Source organism: Sardina pilchardus, chromosome 9 (genome assembly GCF_963854185.1).
Source record: "Sardina pilchardus chromosome 9, fSarPil1.1, whole genome shotgun sequence".
NCBI classification, from domain to species: Eukaryota; Metazoa; Chordata; class Actinopteri; order Clupeiformes; family Clupeidae; genus Sardina; species Sardina pilchardus.
The window spans coordinates 21,846,149-21,859,756 of NC_085002.1; the positions used below are offsets into that span (position 1 = coordinate 21,846,149).

General features: G+C 44.7%; 1 protein-coding gene across 1 annotated transcript; it reads right to left on the reverse strand.

Moving 5' to 3' along the window:
• Positions 1 to 1,404: 1,404 nt before the first annotated feature.
• Positions 1,405 to 10,575, reverse strand: etnk2 (ethanolamine kinase 2). Its single transcript, XM_062546344.1, has 8 exons — positions 10,181 to 10,575; positions 7,145 to 7,404; positions 5,581 to 5,721; positions 3,598 to 3,740; positions 3,382 to 3,465; positions 3,083 to 3,243; positions 2,704 to 2,777; positions 1,405 to 1,571 (listed from the first exon to the last, which is right to left on the reverse strand). Exons 1-8 carry the CDS (start codon positions 10,325 to 10,327, stop codon positions 1,499 to 1,501), a joined length of 1,083 nt encoding a protein of 360 aa, XP_062402328.1. The 5' UTR covers positions 10,328 to 10,575; the 3' UTR covers positions 1,405 to 1,498.
• Positions 10,576 to 13,608: the final 3,033 nt, after the last annotated feature.

Here is a 13,608-nt window from a genome sequence, read left to right on the forward strand (position 1 = left end):
GCTGGAGTCTCACACACTCATTCAGTCGGGTATCTGTTACACAAGGATGGTTGCATAACCGTTTGGCTCTGTTTTTCTTCTTTTTCTTTGAAACATTATCGTTGGAGAGGGATCTCAGTGGGCAACAGGTTCTGACCGGCACCTGTCCAAACCGTGGGAACCCAGGGAACGGAGGAGACGCTAAGATCGAGAGGAAGGACGGCAGAGGGGAGGAGGGAGGAGGTGAAGGGCAGGAGGAGGAGAAGGAGGAGAAGGAGGGGGTTAAGCTCCATGGCCCCCGGCGTGATGAGTGGAAACGTAAACACAGCCTCGCTGGGCGATAACCATAAAAGCCAAAGATGTGGAAGCAGTGTCTCCTGTTGGAGGTCAAGAGAGAGAGAGAGAGAGAGAGAGAGAGAGAGAGAGAGAGAGAGAGAGAGAGAGAGAGAGAGAGAGAGAGAGAGAGAACGTCCTCACTGCCCACTGGTCAGGGAATGTTCTAGAAGAGCAGCAAAACGAGCTAAAGACATGGTATCTGCAACTGACAACCGAGTTGCTGCGATGACCCATGCTCAGGATCGATACTGAGAATGCTAACTTTTGTTTGGCATTCAACAGCACCATCCCTGGAATTAAATAAGACAGAAGAAACTGTCCATAAATGAACTGTTAAGATAAATATATATATATAAAAAAAAGCAACAAAAACATATATTGGAGGAGAGCAAGCAAGCGATAAGTTCTTTTTTTTTTCTCCAAAGTTAATAAGCCTTCGAACTCCACCAGAGTTTGTGGGTTGTTGAGAGCGCCCACCAGTTGCCTGAGGGGACGCGTACTCCACCGCACACAGCAGCGTTGCCACGCCGGCCAACTCATCTCACCACCGCAAAAAGTGCCACGGCACACGGCTCCTGGCCACTGAGGACAGCACGGCTGAGGAGCCCGAGGGCTCACACACACACAGAGGTGGGACTGACCGGTCCAGGGGTGCGTTTGTGAGAGTGACTGGGCTTTAGTCACTAGTGTTTATAAATAAATAATTAGAAATGGTCCACGTATTACAACACACATGCATTACCCACTCATATACACACACACACACACAAACATTATACTTGCACACACACACACACACACACACACAGAATACACACACTCTTGTCAATCTCGGTCCGGTTCTGGATCCATCAGAACATGGGGAGTATAGGGAAACTTGTAAAGATTAAGGAAAGGTTCTGAAGGAAGCGATAGAAAGTAAAAAAAGGACAAAAAAAGGAAAAGGAATTGCATTTGACAAGTGACAGATGCTGAGCAGAGCAGGAGGATGGAACAGGAGACGCGCCGTCAACCAGACCATTCCGCTTTTGCTGAACCCCATCCCATCCCATCCCATCCCATCCCACCCCACCCGACCCGACCCCCCAGGAGCATCCTATGGCCTGGCTACTTGGTGTCTGCTCTGGAACCAGACCCTCCTCCTCCTCCTCCTCCTCATCCTCCTGTGGCCCTGGCCAGGCGCTCACTCGGGGACGGTCAGGGCCATGAGGGCAGGCTTGGTCTTGAAGTACTGATTGAAGCGGAGCACAGCGTACCTGTCACAAACACATAGGAAGACGGAGACACAATAAGAAGAGCAGGTTTAACATTTGAGACTATTAATGTAGGCTTTATTTCAGATCACTCGCTGGTTGCTGATTCACTGGTCACAACATTATACTAACAGACACAACAATCTACCTATAGCATTGACCAGCATGAATATAATCTAATGATTTACAGTAAATTATTTTGTTGACCTGTAGTGACTCCCTTTCCCTGTCATCCACTGTCACACTTTCAAACCTGTGTCTGACAAAGATTTGGGGTGTCAAATATACCGCTGACCGCGCCGGGGAAAAATACTTTGGGGCATCATTGTGACCGTTATACTGACAGAAGGCCCCTTCAGACTCATCCAGGGGCAACATGAGCGGCATGATGAATCCCCCCCCAAAGGTTTCATCAGGTGCAGAACCTAAGAGGAGAACACCACCGCCACCCGGCTGATGTCGCCGCGAGAGCGCTATTCTGTTGCAGCCACACAAAAGCTTGTCTGAGGCTTCCCTTGTTGTCCAAGGCCTTGCTGAAAAATGGTGACAGCGACTGATACAAACTGTTCTGGTGCAGAGCTATCTCCAATACATTCAGCAGAGATCATGTTTCTACCATCAGCGTCCTTATAACAGACTCTGTTGACAACATTTCCACAAAGCAAAAAGGGGGCCTTCAACTACCTTCAGCTCTCACAGAGGAGACTGAAGTGCATCTCCGCTCAAGTTGCAACAAGACTCAAGCTAGTTAGAGGTGTCAGTGCACCAACCAGGACCTGAGAGTGACTGGCTCTTTGTTGTTTATAAAGTGGAGGAGACCGCACACTCTTATTCCAATGCCAGTTTTGAAAAGGCTTCAGGCCGAATAAAACTGGCATACGAGTGTGCGGTCTCCTCCGCTTGATAATCTACGTTTATGGATCTGGCGGCCAGCACCTCGCAAGAAACACAGCAGGTGTGCGTTGGTTTTCCTATAATATAAAATGTGTCTTTGTTGTTGCAATGGAAAGGATGGTTGAGCGGGTGGGGGGTGAGGGGAAGGTGAATAATGGGGTCAGGGCTTTAAGTGACCACAGATGTGCCCCCATGTGGAGAGGACAGTAGGGTGGTGTGAAGCTCATATTGACCGACTCACCCGAGGAAGTCGAAGTCGATGGAGGAGTATTTGGCCTGGATTAGTGCCCAGAAACCCCAGAAGAAATGCGAGGCCTAGCAAGGAGAGAGAGAGCGCCTCAGGTTACCTCTGAATCTGTACACACACACACACATATACAGTACACATGCACACAGACACACAAGATAACACACATAACACAGTTCAAGCCACTATTTTGCGCTGACTGCAGATATACACCTTTAAAACTGACTGCATGTTACGAAAGTGTCGATTAGGAACACGAACTGCAACATTTCGCTAACTTAGTAGCGTGTGTGAATGCTCTTAAGCGTTACGTAGTTGCATGTCTTTGATTGCGTTCCCATGTCCTCTGCCTGTTTCCCTGCGGCGGGCTCACCAGGGCGAACTTGTTGACTTGCACGTAGAGAGTCTCCAGCTCCTGCTGACTGACTTCCTCTCCTTTCTTGGTGTACAGTTTGTAGTTCTGCAAGTACGTGTGGAGCCATTCCAACTGCATGTCCCGGCTGGGGTACAGGCCGAAATCTGGCTCACTCATGCCTGCCATCACAAACACACACACACACACACACACACACACACACACACACACACACACTGTCACTGAAACATCCATTTTTCATCAAATTTTGACATCTAAATGACAAAAGCATCCAAGAACATGTTTTGGTTTCTTACCAGCGAATTCATTGAAGTGGTTTCCAATGTCAAAGGCCTGGTAATTATAACTAGAATATTCATAATCTATGAACCGGACATGGCCTAAGGAAACAGAGAAAGGCAAAATCAATTTCCTCGATTTAAATGGGTCACAGTCTAGAACTATTAGTTCTGCTTCCTCTTCCTCTTTGGGCTTTAGATAACAACACAAGCTCAAGCTCACGGAGCTCCTACCTTCTTTGTCGTTGTGGATGATGTTTTTACAGAGCAGGTCATTGTGGCACAGCACAACAGGAGAACCCAGCTGAGAGAGGTGCTCCTTCATCCAGGCCATTTCCTGTTCCAGTATTTCCTGGCTGGGAACTTCCTGTTGGATTCTGGGAACATAAACCGTTGGTAATATTAACAGGTATTCTTTAATGTCGTCAGAGACCATGTCTGCTGATCTCTGGTACACCCCCCAAAGTCCTAAATGCTCTATCCTTTGGCAACATGCATAGGTATTCTCCTGCTTTTGATTTTTCAGTACAAAAGACCACGACTCACAACATGTTATGTACCTTTCAATAATCTATTTTGATATTTTAAAAGTATTACCATGAAGGACAAATGTCATGGCTAATATGCCGTTAACTACTTCATCAACTTCATCCATTCCAATATGGAAATCAAATTCATGAGCACCCTACCAGACAGTAAATACCAAAGGACCTACAGTAGCATTGAGGTTTGCTCTTGTGCTTTGAACTGTGATTGTACTCATTTGACGTGAGCAGCATCCGTTCGTTGACATGGTCTTATCTTATCTTTCACGTCCTACTTTTACAACAAGTCATAAAGATGGGCAAGTCTCAGACATGTAAAGAGGGAAATGTTTGTATTTTCCATTAAAAAAAAAAAAAAAACGTATGGGAGAGACACCCATGTCTCAGCCAATCAAAAGTCTGCTGAGGAGGGAGGCATGGTCTGCCTTTAAACATGAGACAAGACACACGGGAGCGGTTTCCAATTAGCTGAAAGGGAGCAAAGAGGTTTATTCCCATGACCCAACTCAGCCAATAAAGGCTCCAGACTGGTGACCGCTCTCTCTGGATACAAGTGGCTTACCGGTTAATCTCGGCAACTGGAGAGCCCTCGCGGTTCACCTGCCGGCCTGCCGACCAGCTGCTTAGCAAGACCGAGTGGGAAAGCTGCGGCGACAAACTACTGCCCAGGCAACTGGCTCTGTCAACATTATCGAAATGAAGAACATTTCTCTGATATAAAGGAAAGCAAGGCCACAGCAGACAGGCCTGAGCCCAAGACTTAGCATGATGGTCCAAGCCCCTTTTATTATCATCAGGCCTTTCAAAAGGAACAGCAGCCCATGTGGTATATATCGACTAACATATCGACTAATTATGGAAATGAAGGGAGTTTGTTTTCAAACAAATGTATCGATTAGCCTAACTATGGAAATCAAGGGAGTTCGTTTTCAAACAAATTTATCGACTAACTATGGAAATGAAGGGAGTTTGTTTTCAAATCAAAGGTTTTTCCATGAGCCGGACAGGGTTAAAGAGACACATAAAATAACAATAGAATAGATAGAAGTATACTTGTGGATGTTTGGTTTTCAAGTGAAGGCTATGGCCATTGAGAATGTGAACCGATACTGGGTGTCTATGAGCTGATGAGATAATGGGTTGCGTGGTTGCCAGACATAGCCTTGCAGATAGGTGGCAGAATGCAAACATCTGCCAACTGTCCTTTGGAGGCCTCAGGCACTTCCTGGTCCCGCCGTCGTTATGGCCGAGCTTACGTAAAAGCCTTATTACAAGCGCTTGACCCAGTGGTGAGTACCGGGATGATTATTTCCACTCAGTGGAGCATAAATAATCCAGGATATTGGGGTTGAAAAAAAAAACTTTTTCCATTCATAAACACAGGGTGACATTTCAGTTCAGACATTTCAAGTCTCCCTTGGAGAAGCAACACATTCTAGTTCTCATTAGTTTATCAACAATGAAGCCCTTTGTCTGCAAACACTGGCATGTCTTTTGACAATTACTATTCAAACTGTCTGAGCCTTTGAAGATTTTTGACTATTTTAAACTGCTGACAAAACTACCTCCAGTTTTCTTGACTTTGACTGTACCATGTCCTGGGGAGATTTTGTGGCATAGTTTGGTTTGCTCTTGACATTATGTACAGTAGAAGGAACATCTCTGAGTTTACCTGCTGTTGGAAGCCTCTGCGGTGAATTCTGTGGCCACTAGGGAGAAGTACTTGCGCATCTTGATCCACAGGTTGGGTTTGGGGATGCAGCCGTTGTGGGCATGGATAGCGTGGATGCGTGCCATCTCTCTGGCTATGAGTCTAGTCAGTGTACAGAAAATGATGACATTAATCAAAGGAAATACCAGTCTCTCCACAGTCTCAAAATGTGGTTACCACAATATGCTAATATATAATCCTTATTCGGTTGGTTTTGGTTACATGGTAACCAAATACAAGTCACATGTTAGACTCTTTGGCTCGATCCCAATTCTTCCCCCGATTCTCTTCCCCTTATCCCTAACCCTTGTCCCTTGAAACCAAGTGGCCAAACATAGGGGTGAAAAAAATCGAAATATGTCAAATGCGTAACTCACACAGGCTAAAGGTGTGCTTATATCGTTTTTTAAAACTTGCAATGAGGAACAGGACCTTGAATATATGGTCACAATCCTGAAAGCAACATAAAACAATTATCGTTTTAATTTAGAATCCTTATCAATGCCAATATTTTACGGAGTCTCTTGGTATGCTTGTTTTTCCAGTATGAGCGGTGTATTTTGGGGGGCTGATCTGTCCGAATGCTTTTCTGCCGACGGTCGGTCGTCGGGTTGGTGTCCCGGCTTTAAGGGGAAGGAGTAAGACAGATCATTTGGTTTGGGACTTAATGAGTTAGCTTGGTCAATATGCTATCAATGCGTTCTTTCTCTGTCTATCATGTATTTAAGTGAGGGCAACACTTTATATCACTGTACCCTGTATTCATCCTAAATAAACCTTTTAACTCTGAGGTGTTTTTTATTTTTATTTTCAGAAGAAATAAGCACTTTGGAGGAGTACAGTCTGTAACAAGCATTTCCTATCTCTAAGTATATCAATTAAGCATTTCCTATCTCTAAATTCCATCATGTACGTACAACTTGAACGTTCCTTGAATTTCCCCTTGGGGATCAATAAAGTATCTATCTATCTATCTATCTATCTATCTATCTAACTAAGTACATGGTACTGTATTGCAATTCATTCATGGTGCAGATAGAGTGTAACAGGAGCACTGTAATATAAAGTGTTCCCCAAGTCTCTGTTATAACACTGGATGCTAGGTTTCTCATCTCCTCCAGCTACCACCTGTAGCATTTGCTCAGTGGGTTTTATGGTATGTGCTGTATGCACTCATCCACTTGAGTGGGTAGGTGAAGCGTGCTTTATCACTGAAACCTCCTCTGCCTGCTCGGCGGCCCTGCTGCTGGGTGAATCTGGAGAGGGAGATGAGGAGGACCCAGCTTTGTGTGAGGCCGAGGCGTCGTTGGCTTGGCTTTTTTTTTTTAAGGTTATTTTTTTGGGCTTTTTATGCCGTTTAATCGGACAGGACAGTAGAGAGAATGACAAGAAGCGAGTGGGAGAGAGAGCTGGGGCGGGATCCGGAAAAGGACCACGGGGCGGGAATCGAACCCGGGTCGCCGGCGTGCGGTGCAGGTGCCCCAGCCTGTTGCGCCACGGCTGGGGCCTCGGCTTGGCTTTTTACCTCCGCAGCACGGGGTCCCGGACGTCCTGCGTGCCCAGCGCGTCGCCCTGCATGAACTCGTAGCAGATGCCGTTCTGGAAGGAGCAGTAGAGGCGCGGGGCGCAGCCGTTGGCGTGGAGGACCTGGAAGCTGCGCAGCTCGTTGTCCCGGTCCACGATCAGCTCCGTGCGGTTGCCGTAGACGCGCACCAGCACCACGTCCTCCGGGTCCGCCTCGGTGTAGCAGCCCACGAGCTTGTTGGTCGTGCCGTCGGTGAAGAGCTAGCAGCGTACAGTGTGAGATGGGAGATTATTATCATGGTCATGACCAGGGCAATAATACAGGACTTACAATCTGAGGTGAATGCACTGGAATGACTTCTGTTTGATAAACAAAGCATTAAGTGGATTGCCGTTGTCTGAGAAACATAAAAGATCAGACAATAGACAACTATGATGGACAATAGACTATATGATGGACTGCTCAGCAGAGCCAGCTGATACAGCTCGATCATTAAGTCTCAACAGGCTTGATTATTCATCAGTAGATACATGTTGCTTCCTGCTGGACTTTGAACACTGCGGAAAACTGTGACAACGTTCACGTGAAATCTTATCACTCAAAAAGTCTGACTGCCAATGATTAATCAGGCCAATTTAGCCTCCCAGCACTCAACCCTAACAGTGTGGTGGCCAATAGTAGCCTATGAGGCGGTTTACAGAACATGAGTCACATGAATTTCATGAATTAGAGAGACCTAGGCGCTGCTGCTCCATTCAGCTGTGGCCGGGCCAGCGCTCCGCAGCTGGACACAATGTGCATGACCCACCGCCCACCTAGACCATGCACGCATGCATTGCTCACATTCCTGGAATGGTTTCATGGCGAGATGGCACCAAAGGGCATATTCAGGGCCAAAACACTGCTGGACCACAGCTCAGAGGCCTAGCCTATAGGCCTATATGGTGGGCAGGGGGGGGGGGGTAGGATAGTGGTTACGGAGCTGGGCTAGCATGCCTAGTAGGCAGAAAAGTTGCAGGCTCCATTCACTGCTGCCATCATTGAACCCTTGAGCAACTTAATACTTATGAGATTGGCCCTTGTAATAATTGACATTGGCTTTGGATAAGTGTCCACCTAAAGAATAATAAAGGCTACTACACTGTAGGTCTAATTCTTCTCTGAAATGACAGATTCTAACCGGTGATTTAAGATGTGCATCTTAAACTTGCTTTAGGTACAACTCTGACTAAGTTAGCTTGAACAAGCCTTTACTCAAAGGGTACTGTAGTGGCAGAGTTAACTAAATCAACTCACACAGAGGCCTATTCATTTACTGTACTTCTTTAAAGTACAATAACTTCCTCACACACCACAAAGACAGAAAAATCACGTGTTTCAGCAAGTCTTATCTCAATCTCTATACAGGACCATCAGATCCCAATGTTTTGGAACATCATCACCACTGGCCTGAGAAGAAACAATCCAAAACACACAGGCCTTGGCCTACTACTGCTACTACTGTACTGTAAATTGCTGTTCTGCTCCTAGCTGCTGTGTACAGGTGGCCCAGGTGGTTCGAGTAAACAACTCCCCCGCCCTCATGCCACCCCACTGCATTAAGCAGTCTGGAATGTGGTGGTCCTCGGTTGGACAGTAATCTGACCCAGTAATCGAATGACTGATCGCTGATCCCTGTCTATGTGGGCAAACACGTGAGGCTTGGGACACTATTCGTGTGATGACACCGCTGTGCTCCGGCCCTAAATCCACTGCACAATACCAGCAATGCATACAGACTGGTTGTAAACATGTCCAACGCTGCCAAACACGAGGGGGATCAGGGGTCCCTAGACACCAGCCGGGCCACGTGTCACCACTGGTGGTAAACACCACTGCGGAGCACCAAAGCACCAAAACAATACACTCCACTATGGTAACCCTGCCCACCACCCCCACCCATCTTACACACACACACACACACACACTCACACCCACACTCACACACACACCCACACTCACACACACACCCACACACAGGCCTATCCAAAGTCTAGACCTATCCATTCCCCAGTCTTCTAAGCCCAGATATGCACCTTCTGATGTGCCCCTGATAGAACCGATCTGGTTCAGCTGTTTATTTTTACATTTCCACACTCAATCATCTTTAGGCATAGCACCTATCGTGCAAATTTTAGGAAGATGCACAAGCCGTCCCTCAATTTAGGGCTTGTCTGTCCAAGAGGCACATGGGAGGGCATGGGCATCCTTGACACAAGAGAAAGCAACACACCTGCCTGGTTCTACAGTTTCCAAACTGATGTTCAACCTTTGTCTACCTTTGAAGGGCTGTAAGCGTACATTAAAATGGGAGCCACAGCATCATACATTATCTACAAGGTGATAAACGTGGCAGTCTAATATCTACATTAATTAATCAATTATTAGCCTGCTTGACTCTGAACTTGAGGAACCAACTTCAACCTGGCATCGTCTGACCGTGCATCGCATCTTTCTCCCGACCTGTTTATTATGGGCCATATAGTGTGCCAAGAAATGTGTCACTAAAAGACATTCTGAGAAACTGTGACAAGGTACTGAGACTTTCGCATGGACCTTTTCAATGATAACATTAACGTTAAATGGCAATCGTGGCAACTGTCTTAGGTTGCACACTGCTGGCGTGTCATGATCTATTCCAGACGGTGATGAAGGTGTAACGTTATCTCGGACTAGCTGAACTGTCTTCCAGCTAACAAATGGGCTGCTAGCTTCCTTAAATGATGACGAAGACAAGTCTTACACACCCAGCGTTACCGGCGGCTAACACAAGAAAACCTCTCACTGAACACTACGCTCGTGCAATGACTGGGACGAGCAGTTTCCAAACGTAGTGGACTGGCAGGCGTTGCGCGCTAGACTACATGTCATTGTGAACTGGATACTAGAATATAACATTCAACGACACAGGCAGACTTAATTTGTTGTACAACTTAGCTATCAAGCTAACATCTGCTAGCCGCTAACCCATAACGTTGTAGAAAACGTCAAACTTACCTTGGTCTTTACGAGCTTTATGTCCCATGCTGGTCGCAGCTCTTTTATTAACTTCATGGCTCCACCGACAACATTATGTTCGTCGACAAATATTGGAAATTTTCTTATTGCCGGTGAACCAACAGGCACGTGTATTTCCGTCTCCATGATATGCTCAGCTAGTGAACTAATTACGTTACCTCTCTGAATTACAGATCAGTCAGTTGGGTGACATGCAAACGTCAACGACACAATCAAAAAACGATGTGTTATCAATTTTACTGACAGCTGAGGAGCCACACGTAACGTTGTATTCTGAAGGGTCTAATAACAAGTCAGGGGATTAACCTATGTGCAGTGCAGTGAGCTAACACTGCTCAGAACTCACTCACGGATGCTCCTGGGTACTATGTAGCCGCTGCTTCCATCCTAGGCACCGCCCTCGCAGAATCATCCGATTGCTCGCGGTGTGGTGGGTAGGCTGGAAGTGATGGCAACAGGAACACGCCTCCTTTCTACAAGACTGGAGCTGAAGGATGTTGCATTTTTTTTTTTAAAGCAATATGATAGCATCTCTAACAGCCCTAACCACAGACAGTTTACATGAATAATTTGAAAAACTACTTTGATCAAAACCGGTTGCTGAGGTGTTTAACATGATTATGGTGAGGATTAATAAAATCGGCTATAGGCCTAGGCATAGCCTAGGCTACAGTAGACCAGGATACACAGTGTTTGTCATTAGACTACTAATGGCCAGAGCGACTCACTTAGCAAATTCTGGACTCTCTAAAGTAAACTGTGCCTGTTATGCACTAGGCCTACATTTCAGGGGATCCATGACCCCCCCCATCACACACACACACACACACACACACACACACAAGCCCACCGATACCAAAATCGCCCTCCTGATTCCCCCCATAAATAACAAACAGTATTATGCTCTGTGATAGTAGCAACACTTCATGAACCCAAACATGTTTTAAATTTAGGCTATTAAATCTGGACTTGATCAACATTGTTAACACCATCAGCAGATGACATAGCACCTCCAAATCATCACTGATTGGGGAAACTCCACAGTAGGCTAGACTTCAAGCAACTTGGATTTTGTGCCTCTCGACTCTTCTTTCAGATAGGCTATGGGACCTTGATTTCCTAATGAAATGCAACATTGTGTTTTCATCTGAAAAGAGGATCACTGCGCAAAAGTTCTTTTTGTCCTCAAGATGCTCTGAATAGTGTTTCTGCTTCAGGAGGGGCTTGACACTTAGATTGAGGCACTTGCAGCCCATTTGGATCTGTGTGTCTTGACGCACTGGAGTAAGTGCAAATGGTGTGAAGTAAGCGTTCTTAGATGTGTTTTTAAGAACTGAAGATAAAAAAAACCTATTCTATATTATTACAAAATCATATCAGTGGTGTATGTTTATGAATGAGAACTCTGGACAATTGGCAAGACCTTGGTCTACGTCGTCAGCTGGGGCAGTTCAGCAACCTCATGAGATCATTGGTGAGTCAGAGGAGTACAAAGACTCCAAACACGTCATATCTTATAGATCATTAAATGCGTGACCAATTGCAGTCAAGAAGCGTAGCACACTCTGGCTCCATATCAATGTTTATTATTATTATTATTATTATTATCATCAATATCACTGCTATTATTATTAAATGATTACGTTTCGGCCTGGGGCCTTCATCAGATCGTAAAAATGACATTAAATATTCACTTATCAAACAAATAGCCTTTTCAGCTGAAAAGATGACTTTGGACCACGTGCAATGGTCCAGTTTTTTTTCTCCGCAGGTAAGGCGCTTCTAATGGCGTCTGGTTTGGAAGGGCCTTGACATGGAAAGGGACACTTGTAGCCCATTTCCTGGGCATGCCAGTGTGTGGTGGTACAGCCTCAGCCCACTCCTTGAAAAGTTCCCTGATGTTCTTGAATTGATTTTGTTTGATAACCATTTAAAGGCTGTGGTCATCCCTGTTGCCTCTGCACCTTTACCACACTTTATATGTCCCCATGGATATGCTTTGATGCAGCACTTTGTGAACATCCTGCCCTTTCAGCAGTGACTTTCTGCAGCTTACCCTCCATGAGGGTGTCATTGAGTGTTTTCTTGTGACCGAAGGCTGCCTAACAGGTGTGGCCCAAGCAGGAAACATTTGTAATCATTACAAAGTATTAATTCAAGACAAAACAGAAGAAAAGAAAAATAACAAAGTGTAGTTCCAAAAGGCAGGGGTGCATTTCCCAAAACCAGTTGCTAAGCTGTTAACCTGTTGGCAATGGGAAATTGTATTGCAACTTTTGGGATATGAGCCCTGGGTTAGGAAGTCTGTCCTATAGTCACTCCATGGTTTAGTTTGTGGACAAAATGTGTAACTACAATAATGGTCTGCAATTTATTATACACCATATAGTTAAAGAGTACCATCTAGTGGTGGGATGGACAAACCACAGCTTAGTTTAACCCTGTGTTTACATTAGTTTAACCTTGTGTTTACATTTATTTCCTAGGAATTGTTAGGGGTGCCAATAATTGTGGAACAGGTAATTTTATGAAGAAAAATTATTTCTTAGTCAGGGATTTCTTTTTTCCCCTTACAATTCACTTCAGTTGAAGGTTGCATTTTTCTACAATAATCAGTGTGAGAGTATGCTTCTACAATAAAAACTGAATTTATTTTAAGGCTTTTAACACATCTTAACCAGGGGTGCCAATATTTATGGAGGGCGCTGTATATTAGTTTTATATTTGTTTTACTGAAACTTTTATTTCTTGTTTTATTCTTCTTCATTTTAATTTATTACTCTATCTATGTTATTTGAATCCATGGCTCCATGTGGTTGCTCATGAGCTCATAGGGTATCTGTGTACAGTGTTTTGAGACCTGCTTATGGTGATACTGCATTTTAAATATCAATAAACTTGACGACTTGAAATCAATATTTGCCAGGGGTATGAATAATTTGGTTCCTAACTGTATAATGTATATATGAAGTTCCATTGAAATGCATTTTCATAATTCTATTTTACATTTTGTTTTGGATTTTTGCTATTCGATTTATCTTTAATCAATCAAAACAACACAACTTTTATCATCTGAAATACAGAATTAAGTCATGACTTATTGTTTTCAAAAACAGATTTGTAAAAATGTTTGGAAAGAGTTTCTATTTAAGATTACATTATCAGTACCGTATGAAATAGAGAACTGCAAAACCATGCGGTCAATAATGACCGACCAACTAAATTTCTGAATAACTGCTTCCTCACTCAGTGCCTTACAAGGGTGTGTCCAGCAGAGGCTACCCTATCATCTGCAATCCTCTTACACAGGGAATGCAACATGCTCCCCTTCAGACAAGTTATAGTCTTCCAAATGAAGATTTAGAGGACTGTAGTCAGTCACTGTTATTCTCTCTTATTTACAGGAA